This window comes from Cherax quadricarinatus, chromosome 63 (assembly GCF_038502225.1).
Source record: "Cherax quadricarinatus isolate ZL_2023a chromosome 63, ASM3850222v1, whole genome shotgun sequence".
NCBI lineage: Eukaryota > Metazoa > Arthropoda > Malacostraca > Decapoda > Parastacidae > Cherax > Cherax quadricarinatus.
Window position 1 is genome coordinate 1978066 of NC_091354.1, and position 20650 is coordinate 1998715.

At 47.0% G+C, this 20650-nt stretch overlaps 1 protein-coding gene across 1 annotated transcript in view; it reads left to right on the top strand.

Moving 5' to 3' along the window:
- The window catches only part of LOC128698240 (uncharacterized protein DKFZp434B061), a 774041-nt gene that overhangs the window by 10851 nt on the left and 742540 nt on the right, over positions 1-20650 (top strand). Inside the window, exon 2 of the mRNA XM_053790405.2 lies at positions 17431-18638. Coding sequence (XP_053646380.1) covers positions 18244-18638 — 395 coding nt within the window. The 5' untranslated portion in view covers positions 17431-18243. The remainder of the gene's footprint in view (positions 1-17430; positions 18639-20650) is intronic.

Here is a 20650-nt window from a genome sequence, read left to right on the forward strand (position 1 = left end):
TTCATTAAGCCTACATGATGAAGCTGGAGCTGCATGATTCAGAGCTTTCAATAGGCCAGCTAATCGTATTTTTCAAATATCCAAGTGTTGTGAGAACACCTTCCATAGATTCGGGCCAGAAATTAATAATCATTGACCGCGTGATGTCCCTCAGCAAGGTAACATTAACGTGAAACTGTTGATAATTACCCGTCTTATGGTATAACATCGCTCCACGAAGTTGTGCCAGGTGTTGTAAACTTGAGAACATTAGCTTTGTATATTACAGTATTACCAGCCACAAGACTACAGTCTGGAAGGCTCTATTAAAGCGGCGTCCCGTGCCGGTGATCATGCTCCTTGTATGATCATCTGCCTTGTGTAGCTGTACACAACATGGGCAGCAGGCCATTTAAGAAAGTGATGCATAATACTGACAAGTTCTTAAAAAATGAAGAATTCAGGACTACGGTGCTCTTCACCAACTGTTAAGCTGAGGGACTGATTACCTCATCTTTGCATGTAGTTCTACTATCTTCACATTATATCTTTGAATTTGTATTGATAAAGCCACTGGATGGCGAAACGTCGACAATAAAGATACCCAGATGTTGCACATGTGTCTTTTCTTCATCACATAAGTGATGTGAGCGGCCGTCTGACTTTTGTAAAGTTTGCAACGACTACTTGTCGAGCAAGTATGATACTCACCTTCATGTTGCATGTTTCTTGCCTGCCTCCCTTGACGAGGCTCACTGAGTCAATTTTACTCCCAGGATATTCACCTTGTTGCTGCCTCCGAGGTATGAGCAGCCTGGGTACCTACCTAAGGTGGTGGTATTTTATTCTTCAGGAAACAGGACAATTGTTACCTGACGCGGGTCTTAGTCACATGATGACCAACCAACTTGAGCTGTTGGTCATAACACCGACAGCTCCATCCCCATTAATAACTGGAAGGATCTATGGATAGAACTCCGAGTTATGGATTACTTTGGTTATAATGTCATATTTCTGGTACTGATAGTAAACGTAAGGTGACTGATACTAATCATTGTCTAGAGTGGTCAGTATCAGTTGTACTTTCACTGTAGTAGATTTAATCTATCATGGCAAGGTTTTACTGCAGTAGATTTAATCTCCCACGGGAGGTTTCACAGCAGCAAAGAAGAGAGGGATGCACCTCGGGGCTCTTCTTATGTCATCTTTTGTGTAAGTGAAGGTTACAGTGCAGTCATTATGGGTGGCGTCTACAGTCACCAATAATGAAGCTTGGGAAGTCACTGGTGTAAACGCTAGAAGCTAGCTGTCTCTCTCTCTCATACAGACACAGACTATCTACCAGTACCTGTGTTCGTTGCAGTGCTTCTTCTCCCTCCCGCAGGATCCTAGCTGGCCTACTTTCACTGTATCCAGTCCACTCAAAAGTTTGTTCACCGCTTGCCCTGTCGTGTGTACAGTACCCGCTGGTGAAGCACTTTGATTTTCTGGTATCGCCGATGTCACTACTAAGAACACCTCTTTACATAGTTTCTCCAACTTCTCACAGACTTCCTTGTCGTTTCTCATTAGTTCTCCTGCTTTCAGCTTTATTATTATTACCTGCTCTTGTACTGTTGTCTTTCTTCTGATGTGACTGTGAGACAGTTTTGGTTCACACTTGGCTCTTGCTCTTATGTCGTTCTCAAATTGTCATTCAACTTCTCTCATCCTTACGTATTGTGTGTGTGTGTGTGTGTGTGTGTGTGTGTGTGTGTGTGTGTGTGTGTGTGTGTGTGTGTGTGTGTGTGTGTGTGTGTGTGTGTGTGTGTGTGTGTGTGTGTGTGTGTGTGTGTGTGTGTGTGTGTGTGTGTGTGTTTTGGTAAACCCTGGTTAGTGTTCTTGGGAAAAGGTAAAGATAGCTCTTCTCTCAGCTACTCCCACCCATTTCTCACATGCCCACACCCCCACCCATTTCTCACATGCCCACACCCACACCCATTTCTCACATGCCCACACCCCCACCCATTTCTCACATGCCCACACCCACACCCATTTCTCACATGCCCACACCCACACCCATTTCTCACATGCCCACACCCACACCCATTTCTCACATGCCCACACCCCCACCCATTTCTCACATGCCCACACCCACACCCATTTCTCACATGCAAACACTTCCCACCCATTTCTCACATACCCACGCCCACCTTTCCCTCTCAGACGCACATCGTCCACCTTTCACACGCCCATGCCTGGAGACCTCTCCCACGCCCACTCACACGCCTCGCTCTCCTCACAAAATCAATTTTTCACGCACGGGTAATGGAATTTTGTTTTTCATTTATGTTTCAAGATGATGGTGGAAATTGTGGTTATGACAGTGTCACTGGTGACGAGTGTGATGGTGATGGTGATGGTGACGAGTGTGATGGTGATGAGTGTGATGGTGATGAGTGTGATGGTGATGAGTGTGATGGTGATGAGTGTGATGGTGATGAGTGTGATGGTGATGAGTGTGATGGTGACGAGTGTGATGGTGATGAGTGTGATGGTGATGAGTGTGATGGTGACGAGTGTGATGGTGATGAGTGTGATGGTGATGAGTGTGATGGTGATGATATTGTGATGAACAGTGATATCTTGCTTCTACACACTGCTCCTTGGTACTACACTGTTCCTTGGTACTACACTGTTCCTTGGTACTACACACTGTTCCTTGGTACTACACTGTTCCTTGGTACTACACTGTTCCTTGGTACTACACTGTTCCTTGGTACTACACTGTTCCTTGGTACTACACACTGTTCCTTGGTACTACACTGTTCCTTGGTACTACACTGTTCCTTGGTACTACACTGTTCCTTGGTACTACACTGTTCCTTGGTACTACACACTGTTCCTTGGTACTACACTGTTCCTTGGTACTACACTGTTCCTTGGTACTACACTGTTCCTTGGTACTACACACTGTTCCTTGGTACTACACACTGTTCCTTGGTACTACACACTGTTCCTTGGTACTACACACTGCTCCTTGGTACTACACTGTTCCTTGGTACTACACTGTTCCTTGGTACTACACTGTTCCTTGGTACTACACTGTTCCTTGGTACTACACTGTTCCTTGGTACTACACACTGTTCCTTGGTACTACACACTGTTCCTTGGTACTACACACTGTTCCTTGGTACTACACACTGTTCCTTGGTACTACACTGTTCCTTGGTACTACACACTGTTCCTTGGTACTACACACTGTTCCTTGGTACTACACTATTCCTTGGTACTACACTGTTCCTTGGTACTACACACTGTTCCTTGGTACTACACACTGTTCCTTGGTACTACACACTGTTCCTTGGTACTACACTGTTCCTTGGTACTACACTGTTCCTTGGTACTACACACTGTTCCTAGGTACTACACACTGTTCCTTGGTACTACACACTGTTCCTTGGTACTACATACTGTTCCTTGGTACTACACACTGTTCCTTGGTACTACACACTGTTCCTTGGTACTACACTGTTCCTTGGTACTACACTGTTCCTTGGTACTACACTGTTCCTTGGTACTACACTGTTCCTGGGTACTACACACTGTTCCTTGGTACTACACTGTTCCTTGGTACTACACTGTTCCTTGGTACTACACTGTTCCTTGGTACTACACACTGCTCCTTGCACTGACTTGACGTATGAGTTCCCTTTGTCTCTCCTTCCTGTTTTTTTTTCTCCTGGTTGAATTATGGTGACGCCTCCCAGCAGAAGCAGCAGCAGAAGCAGCAGCAGAAGCAGCAGCAGCAGAAGCAGCAGCAGGAGCAGCATCAGAAGCAGCAACAGAAGCAGCATCAGAAGCAGCAACAGAAGCAGCAGCAGAAGCAGCAGCAGAAGCATCAGCAGAAGCAGCAGCAGAAGCAGCAGCAGAAGCAGCAACAGAAGCAGCAGCAGAAGCAGCAGCAGCAGAAGCAGCAGCAGTAGCAGCAGTAACAGCAACAGCTCTGGGTGAAAAACTCTTTATTTGTGGTGACCTCGTCCAGTGAAGTCAGCGCACCATTGTATTTCATGCATCTCCTTATGCCTTTATAATCACCTCTTCTGTATGCTGATCTTCTCTCTTTTTTTCTTATTCCTACCTTGCACTGGGTGGTATTTTGTTAACACTGGGTGGTATTTTGTTAACACTGGGTGGTATTTTGTTAACACTGGGTGGTATTTTGTTAACACTGGGTGGTATTTTGTTAACACTGGGTGGTATTTTGTTAACACTGGGTGGTATCTTGTTAACACTGGGTGGTATTTTGTTAACACTGGGTGGTATCTTGTTAACACTGGGTGGTATTTTGTTAACACTGGGTGGTATTTTGTTAACACTGGGTGGTATTTTGTTAACACTGGGTGGTATTTTGTTAACACTGGGTGGTATTTTGTTAACACTGGGTGGTATCTTGTTAACACTGGGTGGTATTTTGTTAACACTGGGTGGTATCTTGTTAACACTGGGTGGTATTTTGTTAACACTGGGTGGTATTTTGTTAACACTGGGTGGTATTTTGTTAACACTGGGTGGTATTTTGTTAACACTGGGTGGTATTTTGTTAACACTGGGTAGTATCTTGTTAACACTGGGTGGTATTTTGTTAACACTGGGTGGTATTTTGTTAACACTGGGTGGTATTTTGTTAACACTGGGTGGTATCTTGTTAACACTTGGTGGTATTTTGTTAACACTGGGTGGTATTTTGTTAACACTGGGTGGTATTTTGTTAACACTGGGTGGTATTTTGTTAACACTGGGTGGTATTTTGTTAACACTGGGTGGTATTTTGTTAACACTGGGTGGTATCTTGTTAACACTGGGTGGTATTTTGTTAACACTGGGTGGTATTTTGTTAACACTGGGTGGTATTTTGTTAACACTGGGTGGTATCTTGTTAACACTGGGTGGTATTTTGTTAACACTGGGTGGTATTTTGTTAACACTGGGTGGTATTTTGTTAACACTGGGTGGTATCTTGTTAACACTGGGTGGTATTTTCTTAACACTGGGTGGTATCTTGTTAACACTGGGTGGTATTTTGTTAACACTGGGTGGTATTTTGTTAACACTGGGTGGTATTTTGTTAACACTGGGTGGTATTTTGTTAACACTGGGTGGTATCTTGTTAACACTGGGTGGTATTTTGTTAACACTGGGTGGTATTTTGTTAACACTGGGTGGTATCTTGTTAACACTGGGTGGTATTTTGTTAACACTGGGTGGTATTTTGTTAACACTGGGTGGTATTTTGTTTGTCAGGAGAAATTTCCGGACCTGCTGGAAGGATTTGAGTGATAAGAAAATAGTAAAAGGAATTATAAGGATTTAATTGTTGAATAAAACTCATAATTGATGATTGATGTGTAGTAGCTGTGGTAGCTTAGTGATACCAGGGGTAGCTTAGTGATACCAGGGGTAGCTTAGTGATACCAGGGGTAGCTTAGTGATACCAGGGGTAGCTTAGTGATACCAGGGGTAGCTTAGTGATACCAGGGGTAGCTTAGTGATACCAGGGGTAGCTTAGTGATACCAGGGGTAGCTTAGTGCTACCAGGGGTAGCTTAGTGATACCAGGGGTAGCTTAGTGATACCAGGGGTAGCTTAGTGCTACCAGGGGTAGCTTAGTGATACCAGGGGTAGCTTAGTGATACCAGGGGTAGCTTAGTGCTACCAGGGGTAGCTTAGTGATACCAGGGGTAGCTCAGTGCTACCAGGGGTAGCTTAGTGATACCAGGGGTAGCTTAGTGCTACCAGGGGTAGCTTAGTGATACCAGGGGTAGCTTAGTGCTACCAGGGGTAGCTTAGTGATACCAGGGGTAGCTTAGTGCTACCAGGGGTAGCTTAGTGATACCAGGGGTAGCTTAGTGCTACCAGGGGTAGCTTAGTGATACCAGGGGTAGCTTAGTGCTACCAGGGGTAGCTTAGTGATACCAGGGGTAGCTTAGTGCTACCAGGGGTAGCTTAGTGATACCAGGGGTAGCTTAGTGATACCAGGGGTAGCTTAGTGATACCAGGGGTAGCTTAGTGATACCAGGGGTAGCTTAGTGCTACCAGGGGTAGCTTAGTGATACCAGGGGTAGCTTAGTGATACCAGGGGTAGCTTAGTGCTACCAGGGGTAGCTTAGTGATACCAGGGGTAGCTTAGTGATACCAGGGGTAGCTTAGTGCTACCAGGGGTAGCTTAGTGATACCAGGGGTTGCTCAGTGCTACCAGGGGTAGCTTAGTGATACCAGGGGTAGCTTAGTGATACCAGGGGTAGCTTAGTGCTACCAGGGGTAGCTTAGTGATACCAGGGGTAGCTTAGTGATACCAGGGGTAGCTTAGTGCTACCAGGGGTAGCTTAGTGATACCAGGGGTAGCTTAGTGATACCAGGGGTAGCTTAGTGCTACCAGGGGTAGCTTAGTGCTACCAGGGGTAGCTTAGTGATACCAGGGGTAGCTTAGTGCTACCAGGGGTAGCTTAGTGATACCAGGGGTAGCTTAGTGATACCAGGGGTAGCTTAGTGATACCAGGGGTAGCTTAGTGATACCAGGGGTAGCTTAGTGATACCAGGGGTAGCTTAGTGATACCAGGGGTAGCTTAGTGATACCAGGGGTAGCTTAGTGATACCAGGGGTAGCTTAGTGATACCAGGGGTAGCTTAGTGATACCAGGGGTAGCTTAGTGATACCAGGGGTAGCTTAGTGCTACCAGGGGTAGCTTAGTGATACCAGGGGTAGCTTAGTGATACCAGGGGTAGCTTAGTGATACCAGGGGTAGCTTAGTGCTACCAGGGGTAGCTTAGTGATACCAGGGGTAGCTTAGTGATACCAGGGGTAGCTTAGTGCTACCAGGGGTAGCTTAGTGATACCAGGGGTAGCTTAGTGATACCAGGGGTAGCTTAGTGATACCAGGGGTAGCTTAGTGCTACCAGGGGTAGCTTAGTGATACCAGGGGTAGCTTAGTGATACCAGGGGTAGCTTAGTGCTACAAGGGGTAGCTCAGTGCTACCAGGGGTAGCTCAGTGCTACAAGGGGTAGCTCAGTGCTACCAGGGGTAGCTCAGTGATGCCAGGGGTAGCTTAGTGATACCAGGGGTAGCTCAGTGCTACAAGGGGTAGCTCAGTGCTACCAGGGGTAGCTTAGTGATACCAGGGGTAGCTAAGTGATACCAGGGGTAGCTTAGTACTACCAGGGGTAGCTTAGTGATACCAGGGGTAGCTTAGTGATACCAGGGGTAGCTTAGTGATACCAGGGGTAGCTTAGTGATACCAGGGGTAGCTTAGTGATACCAGGGGTAGCTTAGTGATACCAGGGGTAGCTCAGTGCTACCAGGGGTAGCTCAGTGCTACCAGGGGTAGCTTAGTGATACCAGGGGTAGCTTAGTGATACCAGGGGTAGCTTAGTGATACCAGGGGTAGCTCAGTGCTACCAGGGGTAGCTCAGTGCTACCAGGGGTAGCTTAGTGATACCAGGGGTAGCTCAGTGATACCAGGGGTAGCTTAGTGATACCAGGGGTAGCTTAGTGATACCAGGGGTAGCTTAGTGATACCAGGGGTAGCTTAGTGATACCAGGGGTAGCTTAGTGCTACCAGGGGTAGCTCAGTGCTACCAGGGGTAGCTTAGTGATACCAGGGGTAGCTCAGTGCTACCAGGGGTAGCTTAGTGATACCAGGGGTAGCTTAGTGCTACCAGGGGTAGCTCAGTGCTACCAGGGGTAGCTTAGTGATACCAGGGGTAGCTCAGTGCTACCAGGGGTAGCTTAGTGATACCAGGGGTAGCTTAGTGCTACCAGGGGTAGCTCAGTGCTACCAGGGGTAGCTTAGTGCTACCAGGGGTAGCTCAGTGCTACCAGGGGTAGCTTAGTGCTACCAGGGGTAGCTTAGTGCTACCAGGGGTAGCTTAGTGCTACCAGGGGTAGCTCAGTGCTACCAGGGGTAGCTTAGTGCTACCAGGGGTAGCTTAGTGCTACCAGGGGTAGCTTAGTGCTACCAGGGGTAGCTTAGTGCTACCAGGGGTAGCTTAGTGCTACCAGGGGTAGCTTAGTGCTACCAGGGGTAGCTCAGTGCTACCAGGGGTAGCTTAGTGATACCAGGGGTAGCTCAGTGCTACCAGGGGTAGCTTAGTGATACCAGGGGTAGCTTAGTGCTACCAGGGGTAGCTCAGTGCTACCAGGGGTAGCTTAGTGATACCAGGGGTAGCTTAGTGATACCAGGGGTAGCTTAGTGATACCAGGGATAGCTTAGTGATACCAGGGGTAGCTTAGTGATACCAGGGGTAGCTTAGTGCTACCAGGGGTAGCTCAGTGCTACCAGGGGTAGCTTAGTGATACCAGGGGTAGCTTAGTGATACCATGGGTAGCTTAGTGCTACCAGGGGTAGCTCAGTGCTACCAGGGGTAGCTTAGTGATACCAGGGGTAGCTCAGTGCTACCAGGGGTAGCTTAGTGCTACCAAGGGTAGCTCAGTGCTACCAGGGGTAGCTCAGTGCTACCAGGGGTAGCTTAGTGATACCAGGGGTAGCTTAGTGCTACCAGGGGTAGCTCAGTGCTACCAGGGGTAGCTCAGTGCTACCAGGGGTAGCTCAGTGCTACAAGGGGTAGCTCAGTGCTACCAGGGGTAGCTCAGTGATGCCAGGGGTAGCTTAGTGATACCAGGGGTAGCTCAGTGCTACAAGGGGTAGCTCAGTGCTACCAGGGGTAGCTTAGTGATACCAGGGGTAGCTAAGTGATACCAGGGGTAGCTTAGTGCTACCAGGGGTAGCTTAGTGCTACCAGGGGTAGCTCAGTGCTACCAGGGGTAGCTCAGTGCTACCAGGGGTAGCTCAGTGCTACAAGGGGTAGCTCAGTGCTACCAGGGGTAGCTCAGTGATGCCAGGGGTAGCTTAGTGATACCAGGGGTAGCTCAGTGCTACAAGGGGTAGCTCAGTGCTACCAGGGGTAGCTTAGTGATACCAGGGGTAGCTAAGTGATACCAGGGGTAGCTTAGTGCTACCAGGGGTAGCTTAGTGATACCAGGGGTAGCTTAGTGATACCAGGGGTAGCTTAGTGATACCAGGGGTAGCTTAGTGATACCAGGGGTAGCTTAGTGATACCAGGGGTAGCTTAGTGATACCAGGGGTAGCTCAGTGCTACCAGGGGTAGCTCAGTGCTACCAGGGGTAGCTTAGTGATACCAGGGGTAGCTTAGTGATACCAGGGGTAGCTTAGTGATACCAGGGGTAGCTCAGTGCTACCAGGGGTAGCTCAGTGCTACCAGGGGTAGCTTAGTGATACCAGGGGTAGCTCAGTGATACCAGGGGTAGCTTAGTGATACCAGGGGTAGCTTAGTGATACCAGGGGTAGCTTAGTGATACCAGGGGTAGCTTAGTGATACCAAGGGTAGCTTAGTGATACCAGGGGTAGCTTAGTGATACCAGGGGTAGCTCAGTGCTACCAGGGGTAGCTCAGTGCTACCAGGGGTAGCTTAGTGATACCAGGGGTAGCTTAGTGATACCAGGGGTAGCTCAGTGCTACCAGGGGTAGCTCAGTGCTACCAGGGGTAGCTCAGTGCTACCAGGGGTAGCTCAGTGATACCAGGGGTAGCTTAGTGATACCAGGGGTAGCTTAGTGCTACCAGGGGTAGCTCAGTGCTACCAGGGGTAGCTCAGTGATGCCAGGGGTAGCTTAGTGCTACCAGGGGTAGGTCAGTGCTACCAGGGGTAGCTCAGTGCTACCAGGGGTAGCTCAGTGATACCAGGGGTAGCTTAGTGATACCAGGGGTAGCTTAGTGCTACCAGGGGTAGTTTAGTGATACCAGGGGTAGCTCAGTGATACCAGGGGTAGCTTAGTGATACCAGGGGTAGCTTAGTGCTACCAGGGGTAGCTCAGTGCTACCAGGGGTAGCTCAGTGCTACCAGGGGTAGCTCAGTGATACCAGGGGTAGCTTAGTGATACCAGGGGTAGCTCAGTGCTACCAGGGGTAGCTTAGTGATACCAGGGGTAGCTCAGTGATACCAGGGATAGCTTAGTGATACCAGGGGTAGCTTAGTGATACCAGGGGTAGCTTAGTGATACCAGGGGTAGCTCAGTGCTACCAGGGGTAGCTCTGTGCTACCAGGGGTAGCTCAGTGCTACCAGGGGTATCTTAGTGCTACCAGGGGTAGATCAGTGCTACCAGGGGTAGCTTAGTGCTACCAGGGGTAGCTTAGTGCTACCAGGGGTAGCTCTGTGCTACACCTGGCCAGGGGTAGTACTGATCTACTCCTGGTATATAAAATACATCTCCTGTGTGCTGCTACATTATTCTACATAACAACTACACAGTGGGAACAAAAGCGATGTATGTTTCCCTGTCATGTTCCCTCACGCAAAACGGTGCTCATATTGTCATCTTGCAGTGTTTCAGTCTGTGGTGGGAGACTTCAGTAGGACGTTGACGATATAGTCAAGTGTATCATTAAAGGTTCAGCAGCTTCAAAGATTTCTTCCCAGCAGAGCTGCAGTTATACACAGAAGAAATTGAAGTTTTATGAAATTATCTCCATCATCCCAGAGAATGATGTAAGGGGGAGGGGAAGATGGAGGAACAGCAGCACAAACAACAACAACAACAACAACAACCAGTAGCAGCAAAATCAACTACAGCAACACCAGCAGGACCATTAACAACATGAGCTCAGCAGCAGCAGCAGCAGTAGTAGTAGTAGTAGCAGCAGCAGTAGTAGCAGTAACAGCAGCAACAGCAGTAGTAGTAGCAGCAGCAGTAGTAGCAGCAGTAACAGCAGCAGCAACAGCAGCATTAGTAGTAGCAGTAGCAGCAACAGCAGTAGTAATAGCAGCAGCAGTAGTAGCAGCAGCACCACCAGCAGCAGTAGTAGCAGTAACAGCAGCAGCAACAGCAGCATTAGTAGTAGCAGTAGCAGCAACAGCAGTAGTGGTCATATCGATCCTCTTGCATCCAAGGAAGTTTAGACCAGTGTATCCGTCTGCAATTTGTAGCCTCCCTCCCTCCCTCGCTTTCTACCTTTCCCTCCCTCACTACCTTCCTCTCTCTCATTACTTCCCTCCTCCCTCCCTCGCTTTCTACCTTTCCCTCCCTCACTACCTTCCTCTCTCTCATTACTTCCCTCCTCCCTCCCTCGCTTTCTACCTTTCCCTCCCTCACTACCTTCCTCTCTCTCATTACTTCCCTCCTCCCTCCGCTTTCTACCTTTCCCTCCCTCACTACCTTCCTCTCTCTCATTACTTCCCTCCTCCCTCCCTCGCTTTCTACCTTTCCCTCCCTCACTACCTTCCTCTCTCTCATTACTTCCCTCCTCTCTCACTTTCTATTCCTCTCTCACTACTTCCCCTTCCTAACCACCTCTGTTCCACACCCACGTTCCCCATTACCTCCGTTAACAACTTTTCCATCTTCCCCTTTGACCACATCCTAAAGCCACTTCACCTCTTCCTCTCTCTTCCTTCCCTCTCTCCTCCTTCCGCCTCTTCCATTTCCTTAACATTTATCCCAGTTCACCTCTTCCCTATCTTCCTCATCAATCCTCCTGTAATTCCTTTCCTTCTTATTTTTTTCCCTTCCTGGGCTCTTGTTTTATTGTGTTCCTCAGCTTCCACCTCGTCCTCCTCCTCCTCTTCTTCCTTCTCACATGAGAGATGGTAATTCACAAGTAACAGTTGTTCCCGCTCTGCTAAAAGAAAACCTCTGGAGCGGTACTAGCTACTACACAGTGTAATGTTTGATGGTATCTTCAACACCGTACTGAAGTCTCCCAGCTCAGGCTTACACGTTTCACTACCTCGTATGTATATGTAATATATTCTGTATGATGGACTATGACGGAAACAACTAGCTTTTGTTCCCACAATGGAACTGTTATACTGAGTAAGGCAGCTGCACACTGCGGGTGTTCCCACCATGTAACTATTATACAGAATAGTGTAGCAACACACTGCGGGTGTTCCCACCATGTAACTATCATATAGAATAGTGTAGCAACACACTGCGGGTGTTCCCACCATGTAACTATCATATAGAATAGTGTAGCAACACACTGCGGGTGTTCCCACCATGTAACTATCATACAGAATAGTGTAGCAACACACTGCGGGTGTTCCCACCATGTAACTATCATATACAATAGTGTAGAAATACACTCCTGTTAGACCCATTTTGTATTTATAAAAATATACAAACTGTTTCCTGTTTTAGCTAGATATGTTTGTATTCACCCGTGTGGTTGCACAGGTTGAGACTCAGCTCATGGGTTCACTGCTCTGGCTTAGATAGTCTTATCGTATCTCTCATTAATGTATTGATCCTGCATATACCACTCCACTGTCCAGGTCGTTTATCTTCTTGACTATAAGACTGAAGATATACTTCCCAATATCTGTGATTCATCTGTTTTTAACATCCACCTGTGCCCCCGTGTTCTTGTTTCCCGCATCACGAACAGTCTGTCCCTGTTCACCCTATCATTTCCTCTCAGTATTTTGTACGTCGTAATCATATCACCCCTAGTCCTTTCTCTTCTAACCTCATCAAGTTTATTTCCCTTCATCTCTCGTCATAACTCGTACCTCTTAACTGCAGGATCAATATCGTTGCAAACCTCTGCATTTTTTCCAGTTTCTAGACAGCCGATCAGGTGTGGGTTCCATACTGGTGCTTCATACTCCAGTATGCGTCTGACAAGTGTTGTATTCAGTGCGGTGACTGACTCCTTGCTTAGGTTCCTGAAAGCTAAATTTGCCTTTTTAATCACTCATTGTTTCCTTCCTGTTAAATATTCCTTGATCACGACTCAGACCACGGAACGGACGAGGTTTCAACCCATTGCAAGTGAGTCTTAAAATTCACAGGGCAGTTCGTTATTCCTTGATCCACTGTAGTGTTTTCCCTGTTCTTCCTGCCTGTTCCTCTAGCACTTAGTGTCATCATATGTGAGAGATGGATAGGGATCACGAATATGTGTATTGCCATCTACACACATATGTGAAAATACATATCTGTACATACATGTATGTGAATATTCACTTTGTTTCATGATAGAGCAGATGTTAGTAAGATGTTTCGCCTGCGTGAACTGCATGTTTCATGTTTCATGTTCGTTTCCTCACTAAAGATATTCATTTTGATCATTAAGACATATGATGGTAAAAGTAGATAGTGGTGGTAGTGGTTGGTGGTGAGCTGGAGCCTCAACACCAGTAGCAAGTGTTGGTGGTGAGCTGGAGCCTCAACACCAGTAGCAAGTGTTGGTGGTGAGCTGGAGTCTCAACACCGGTAGCAAGTGTTGGTGGTGAGCTGGAGCTTCAACACCGGTAGCAAGTGTTGGTGGTGAGCTGGAGTCTCAACACCGGTAGCAAGTGTTGGTGGTGAGCTGGAGCCTCAACACCAGTAGCAAGTGTTGGTGGTGAGCTGGAGCCTCAGCACCAGTAGCAAGTGTTGGTGGTGAGCTGGAGTCTCAACACCGGTAGCAAGTGTTGGTGGTGAGCTGGAGCCTCAACACCAGTAGCAAGTGTTGGTGGTGAGCTGGAGCCTCAGCACCAGTAGCAAGTGTTGGTGGTGAGCTGGAGTCTCAACACCGGTAGCAAGTGTTGGTGGTGAGCTGGAGCCTCAACACCAGTAGCAAGTGTTGGTGGTGAGCTGGAGCCTCAGCACCAGTAGCAAGTGTTGGTGGTGAGCTGGAGCCTCAGCACCGGTAGCAAGTGTTGGTGGTGAGCTGGAGTCTCAACACCGGTAGCAAGTGTTGGTGGTGAGCTGGAGCCTCAACACCGGTAGCAAGTGTTGGTGGTGAGCTGGAGTCTCAACACCGGTAGCAAGTGTTGGTGGTGAGCTGGAGCCTCAACACCAGTAGCAAGTGTTGGTGGTGAGCTGGAGCCTCAGCACCAGTAGCAAGTGTTGGTGGTGAGCTGGAGCCTCAGCACCGGTAGCAAGTGTTGGTGGTGAGCTGGAGTCTCAACACCGGTAGCAAGTGTTGGTGGTGAGCTGGAGCCTCAACACCGGTAGCAAGTGTTGGTGGTGAGCTGGAGTCTCAACACCGGTAGCAAGTGTTGGTGGTGAGCTGGAGCCTCAACACCAGTAGCAAGTGTTGGTGGTGAGCTGGAGCCTCAGCACCAGTAGCAAGTGTTGGTGGTGAGCTGGAGCCTCAACACCGGTAGCAAGTGTTGGTGGTGAGCTGGAGTCTCAACACCGGTAGCAAGTGTTGGTGGTGAGCTGGAGCCTCAACACCAGTAGCAAGTGTTGGTGGTGAGCTGGAGCCTCAGCACCAGTAGCAAGTGTTGGTAGTGAGCTGGAGCCTCAACACCGGTAGCAAGTGTTGGTGGTGAGCTGGAGCCTCAACACCAGTAGCAAGTGTTGGTGAGCTGGAGCCTCAACACCAGTAGCAAGTGTTGGTGGTGAGCTGGAGCCTCAACACCAGTAGCAAGTGTTGGTGGTGAGCTGGAGCCTCAACACCGGTAGCAAGTGTTGGTGGTGAGCTGGAGCCTCAACACCAGTAGCAAGTGTTGGTGGTGAGCTGGAGCCTCAACACCGGTAGCAAGTGTTGGTGGTGAGCTGGAGCCTCAACACCGGTAGCAAGTGTTGGTGGTGAGCTGGAGCCTCAACACCAGTAGCAAGTGTTGGTGAGCTGGAGCCTCAACACCAGTAGCAAGTGTTGGTGGTGAGCTGGAGCCTCAACACCAGTAGCAAGTGTTGGTGGTGAGCTGGAGCCTCAACACCGGTAGCAAGTGTTGGTGGTGAGCTGGAGCCTCAACACCAGTAGCAAGTGTTGGTGGTGAGCTGGAGCCTCAACACCGGTAGCAAGTGTTGGTGGTGAGCTGGAGCCTCAACACCGGTAGCAAGTGTTGGTGGTGAGCTGGAGCCTCAACACCAGTAGCAAATGTTTGTGGTGAGCTGGAGCCTCAACACCAGTAGCAAGTGTTGGTGGTGAGCTGGAGCCTCAACACCAGTAGCAAGTGTTGGTGGTGAGCTGGAGCCTCAACACCAGTAGCAAGTGTTGGTGGTGAGCTGGAGCCTCAACACCAGTAGCAAGTGTTGGTGGTGAGCTGGAGCCTCAACACCAGTAGCAAGTGTTGGTGGTGAGCTGGAGCCTCAACACCGGTAGCAAGTGTTGGTGGTGAGCTGGAGCCTCAACACCAGTAGCAAGTGTTGGTGGTGAGCTGGAGCCTCAACACCAGTAGCAAGTGCTGGTGGTGAGGTGGAGCTTCAACACCAGTAGCAAGTGTTGGTGGTGAGCTGGAGCCTCAACACCAGTAGCAAGTGTTGGTGGTGAGCTGGAGCTTCAACACCAGTAGCAAGTGTTGGTGGTGAGCTGGAGCTTCAACACCAGTAGCAAGTGTTGGTGGTGAGCTGGAGCTTCAACACCAGTAGCAAGTGTTGGTGGTGAGCTGGAGCTTCAACACCAGTAGCAAGTGTTGGTGGTGAGCTGGAGCTTCAACACCAGTAGCAAGTGTTGGTGGTGAGCTGGAGCTTCAACACCAGTAGCAAGTGTTGGTGGTGAGCTGGAGCTTCAACACCAGTAGCAAGTGTTGGTGGTGAGCTGGAGCTTCAACACCAGTAGCAAGTGCTGGTGGTGAGCTGGAGCCTCAACACCAGTTCTTGGCGGAATAAAAGTAATTGTTCTCCCTAGTTGATTTGCTGTCACCATTGATGGCGGGGACAGTTTACTGTTGTTGTTGTTGTTGTTGTTGTTGTTGTTGTTGTTGTTGTTGTTGGGGACGCTGACGGCTCTTTTAAAACCCATTTTTACATATGACAGCTGAATGAGCTGTCAGGAAAAGGCAACGTTTCGCTCTGTCCAGATCTTTATCAAGTCACTGACCTGTCAACACGGCGAAACGTGCTCAGAGTGAAAGCTTGCACTGCCAAACATGGAAGCTATCCACCCCTTCCTTGGATCATACCTGAATAACCCAGGCACGTGATGACTCTTGAGGGTTTAATGCTTCCCATAGAGTTGAATGTTTATGTGAAACACTAAACCCGTGTGGGTCATTCAACACAAGATCAAGAAGACAGAAAGTCACAGAAAACTAAAACAATCTCTTACTCTTCGTCTGTTCTACGTCTTCCTCTCTTCTATATCTTCCTCTCTTCTATATCTTCCTCTCTTCTATATCTTCCTCTCTTCTATATCTTCCTCTCTTCTATATCTTCCTCTCTTCTATATCTTCCTCTCTTCTATATCTTCCTCTCTTCTATATCTTCCTCTCTTCTATATCTTCCTCTCTTCTTCTTCTTCTTCTTTCCTGGATCAAGAACTCACCCAGCAGCATCCCTTCTTAAGAGAACTTGGGCTCATTGTAGGTTACTGCACATGACTGTCAGTGATTTACACTAACTTAAGATTTATACCTTTGATGAGTTTCGAGAGTTTCACTACTCTCGGAGCCCGGCCAGGCCAGGCTCATCTGGTCAACCAGGCTGTTGCTGCTAGAAGCCCGCTGCCCCACATATCCATCACAGCCTGGTTGATATGGCACCTGGTGAAGATATTTGTAAATTTCCTCTTGAAGATGATCCTATATTTATGGGGAAGCGCTAAAACCGTGAGGGGTGATGTGTAGGAGCTTGGACTGACCTGGAGGGAACGAAGTTGACTCAGTGATATGATCATATTATGACCTCAACTATTCTTGAGTTGTCTGACATGACCCAGGCTCACGTGACCCAGGGTCACATGACCCAGGCTCAAGTGACCCAGGGTCACATGACCCAGGCTCACGTGACCCAGGCTCACATGACCCAGGCTCACATGACCCAGGCTCACGTGACCCAGGCTCACATGACCCAGGCTCACATGACCCAGGCTCACATGACCCAGGCTCACGTGACCCAGGCTCACATGACCCAGGCTCACATGACCCAGGCTCACGTGACCCAGGCTCACATGACCCAGGCTCACATGACCCAGGCTCACATGACCCAGGCTCACATGACCCAGGCTCACATGACCCAGGCTCACATGACCCAGGCTCACATGACCCAGGCTCACATGACCCAGGCTCACATGACCCAGGCTCACATGACCCAGGCTCACATGACCCAGGCTCACATGACCCAGGCTCACATGACCCAGGCTCACGTGACCCAGGCTCACATGACCCAGGCTCACGTGACCTCTTACATAACCACTCTATTAACAATTACTTGTGGATGAAAAGGTGATTACAATTGCATAACGTTCCAGACTAACGGACGGAGGATCGAGCCCCCACCCGTCCTTGTGCTAAACAACCCTCACTGACTTCACATAAAGGAGCTATAATAATAATAATAATAATAATAATAATAATAATAATAATAATAATAAAAGAAATAGTTAATTATTTAATATTCTTTGTTAAAGAGACTTAGATAAATATAATACAAGATATATAGTATCAGTGCTGTTATAAAAAGTTTGTGATAAAGTTCATATAAGTTCATAGGAAGCAGTGTTCTGTTGCAATGGTTTATATTGCAGGATATATTACGACATAATCGATTTGAGCAGTGTTCGCGCGCGCTCACTGTAAGATGAGCGGCTGGCCAGAAGTGTCGGCGCGAGCCCTAGCAGAGGACCCAGCAGGAAAACACGACTTCTAGGGCTGTGCGGGGCCGTTACCACAGACTGTGCCAGGATCCGGGTGTTGGTGGTAACGCTGCAGCCGGACAAGTCAGAAGGGGAAAATACGACTTGACCTCCACAAAGGAAAGTGAAGACACAGAGGACGGAACGGATAGTGGGACTGAACTCAATAGTTCCTTAGACGAGCAGCCTAGCTCACCTAAGGAGACTTTAAGGCAGCCCCGCAAGTCTTCAAGTTGTAGTGGGTTGAGAGCTACTGGCGGGCATAGCACACGTGGTTATACCAGTCTCAGTGGCTCGGAGTCACCGTCTTCCCTCAAGAAGTCGCAAGGATCAAGCAAGAGCAGTATAAGCAGCAGCAGCGGCGCCGTCAAGAAGCGAGTGAGGTTCTCTCAGAGTGTGAGTGTAGTTTGTCCACCTACAACACGCCTTACCACCTTCACCAAACAGTCTCTGGGAGCCATTGGGGCCTTGGCCATCAGGGAACGTTATGGCGAAGGTAGTGACTGTCTGTATGCCAGCTTCAGCCCTACGTCTCATGCACTGAGACGACAGAGGCTAGGCGCCGCTGCCGGAGAGTACAACCTTGTTCCTCTTAGCTCAAGAACTGCCCTGAGATCTGAGAGCAGCGCCGGTGCTATTTCCCGCAGCACTAGTAGCATCTTCTGCACAAGCACCAGTTCTGGGCAGGAGCCCATCAGAGTGAAGATGTTGTCGTATATGTTACCAGTGGAGGAGAAGGTGAGCTTCAGTGAGGGCGACGCCTCCTCCTTCACGCCTCTCAGTGACGACCGCTCGCCCATTTCTGAAACAAAACCTCTACTGGACGAAGACAAGACTGACAAACTTGCCTCCATCGGTGAGCCTATACAACTGGATTCTCCCTCCACCGAAGAGGCCAAGCTTATCATGGAGGAGAAGGAGAAGGAGAAGACTCATGACCCAGACATGGAGATGGTGGAAATGAAACCCACCAGTAGTGAGGACAGGAGCCCGGCGGCCAGTGAAGACAAATCAGTGTTTAGCGAGACTCTGGCCTCGCCAGGTTCAGACGACCGCTCCATCATCAAGACCTCAGTTTCAGCTAAACCAAATCTTAAAAGGTTAGTACAAGTTTTTTCTTTTTATATTTTGCACCGAGGAGAGAGTTTATTAGGCAGCGCCGCTCATCCCTAAAGACAGTACATTATAGCATAAATAGATAACACGTCGTTAGCAATATCAACTCCACCTTAGTTGTTTCAACATAGAGATATCATTACTATATTTACAATTGTACTTACAATTATTATAATTTATATTGAATATAAATTGTGTACTTAGGTGATTACAACATTAACCTTGTCTTGCTTTCTTTTTTTTCATTTTCAGTATTCAGACGAATATGTATGTATATATATATATATATATATATATATATATATATATAAATATATATACATATATATATATATGTATAAATATATATATACATATATATACATAAATATATATACACATATATACATAGAAATATATATATATATGTATAAATATATATATACATATATATACATAAATATATATACACATATATACATAGAAATATATATATAAATATATATGCATATATATATATAAATATATATAAATGCAAAACAACCACTCTGAAAGAATAGAGAAATTCCAAGCGCTGGATAATGTGAGTAGTCACGAAAGCGCCTGGAATTTCTCTATTCTTTCAGAGTGGTTGTTTTGCATGTTTTGAAATCACCTGTTTACTGTGATCTTATTGCATATATATATATATATATATATATATATATATATATATATATATATATATATATATATATATATATATATATATATATATATATATATATATATATATTTATATATATATATATATATATATTTATATATTTATATATTTATATATTTATATATATATATATATATATATATATATATATATATATATATATATATATATATATATATATATATATATATATATATATATATATATATATATTTGCACTTTGAATGAGCAGAGGCGACGAGGATAGTGACAGGTTGAGTGGTGCTTGTGTGGCACTGCTGCATGTTTGTCCCTGTCTGTCACGTCTTGCTCATGAGGTGACACTTCCGTTGTCACTGACGTCATGTGTGGCACTGCAACCTCACTGGCATCATGTGTGACACTGCAGGCTCGCTGACACCATGTGTGGCACTGCAGCCTCACTGACGTCATGTGTGGCACTGCAGGCTCACTGACGTTGTGTGGCACTGCAACTTCCCTGCACACACTTACATAATTCAGAAAGTCTTCAGCAACGTTTCAAGGCGGGTAACTTGATCCAGAAGAGCACATAGTCCAAGAAATTAGAACTGTCCTCTCATTTCTGGGATTAACCATGATTGGCTCCTATTCCCCAAGCGTTGCGTAAACCCTACGGGTTTAGCGCTTTCCCATTAATATACTAGTACTGTACTAATATTGGTAATAATAATAGTAGTAGTAGCATCAGGAACAATACTGGATACCTTGTCGGTGCTCAGTAATAACCAACATGAAGACGGAAACTCACCAAAACTGATTGATCTGTATATTTCAATCCCCTTCTGGGATCCTCTTCAGCTGAAGAGTTTCCCAGAAGGGGATCGAAATATACAGATCAATCAATCTTCCGAGTTTGTCTCCATGTGGGTTATTATTGAGCAACAACAACAACAACAACAACAACAATAATAATAATAATAATAATAATAATAATAATAATAATAATAATAATAATAATAATATTCTTACCGCCAAGTTTTCAGACACTTTTTCATCGTGACAGGTCAACTTCTCAGGTCAAGTTTGTAATTATTCCATCAAGATTGTCGACACTTGTCAAACTTTGGAACATTGAGTATGGCTGGCTGGAGCAACTGCCCAGCCTGATGCAGGGGAAAGTTCTCTTGATCCAGAGAACTGGAGCTATCCTTCTCTTCCCTTGGCTCAAGCCTGATTGTGTCCCATATCCCTGGTGCTGTATGACTCTAGTTTAGCGCAGTATTGCCTCAGTTTTTTTTAGCTCACACTAGGCTTCAAATTAGTCCTGCTGTTAAAAATTATAGTAGGCTA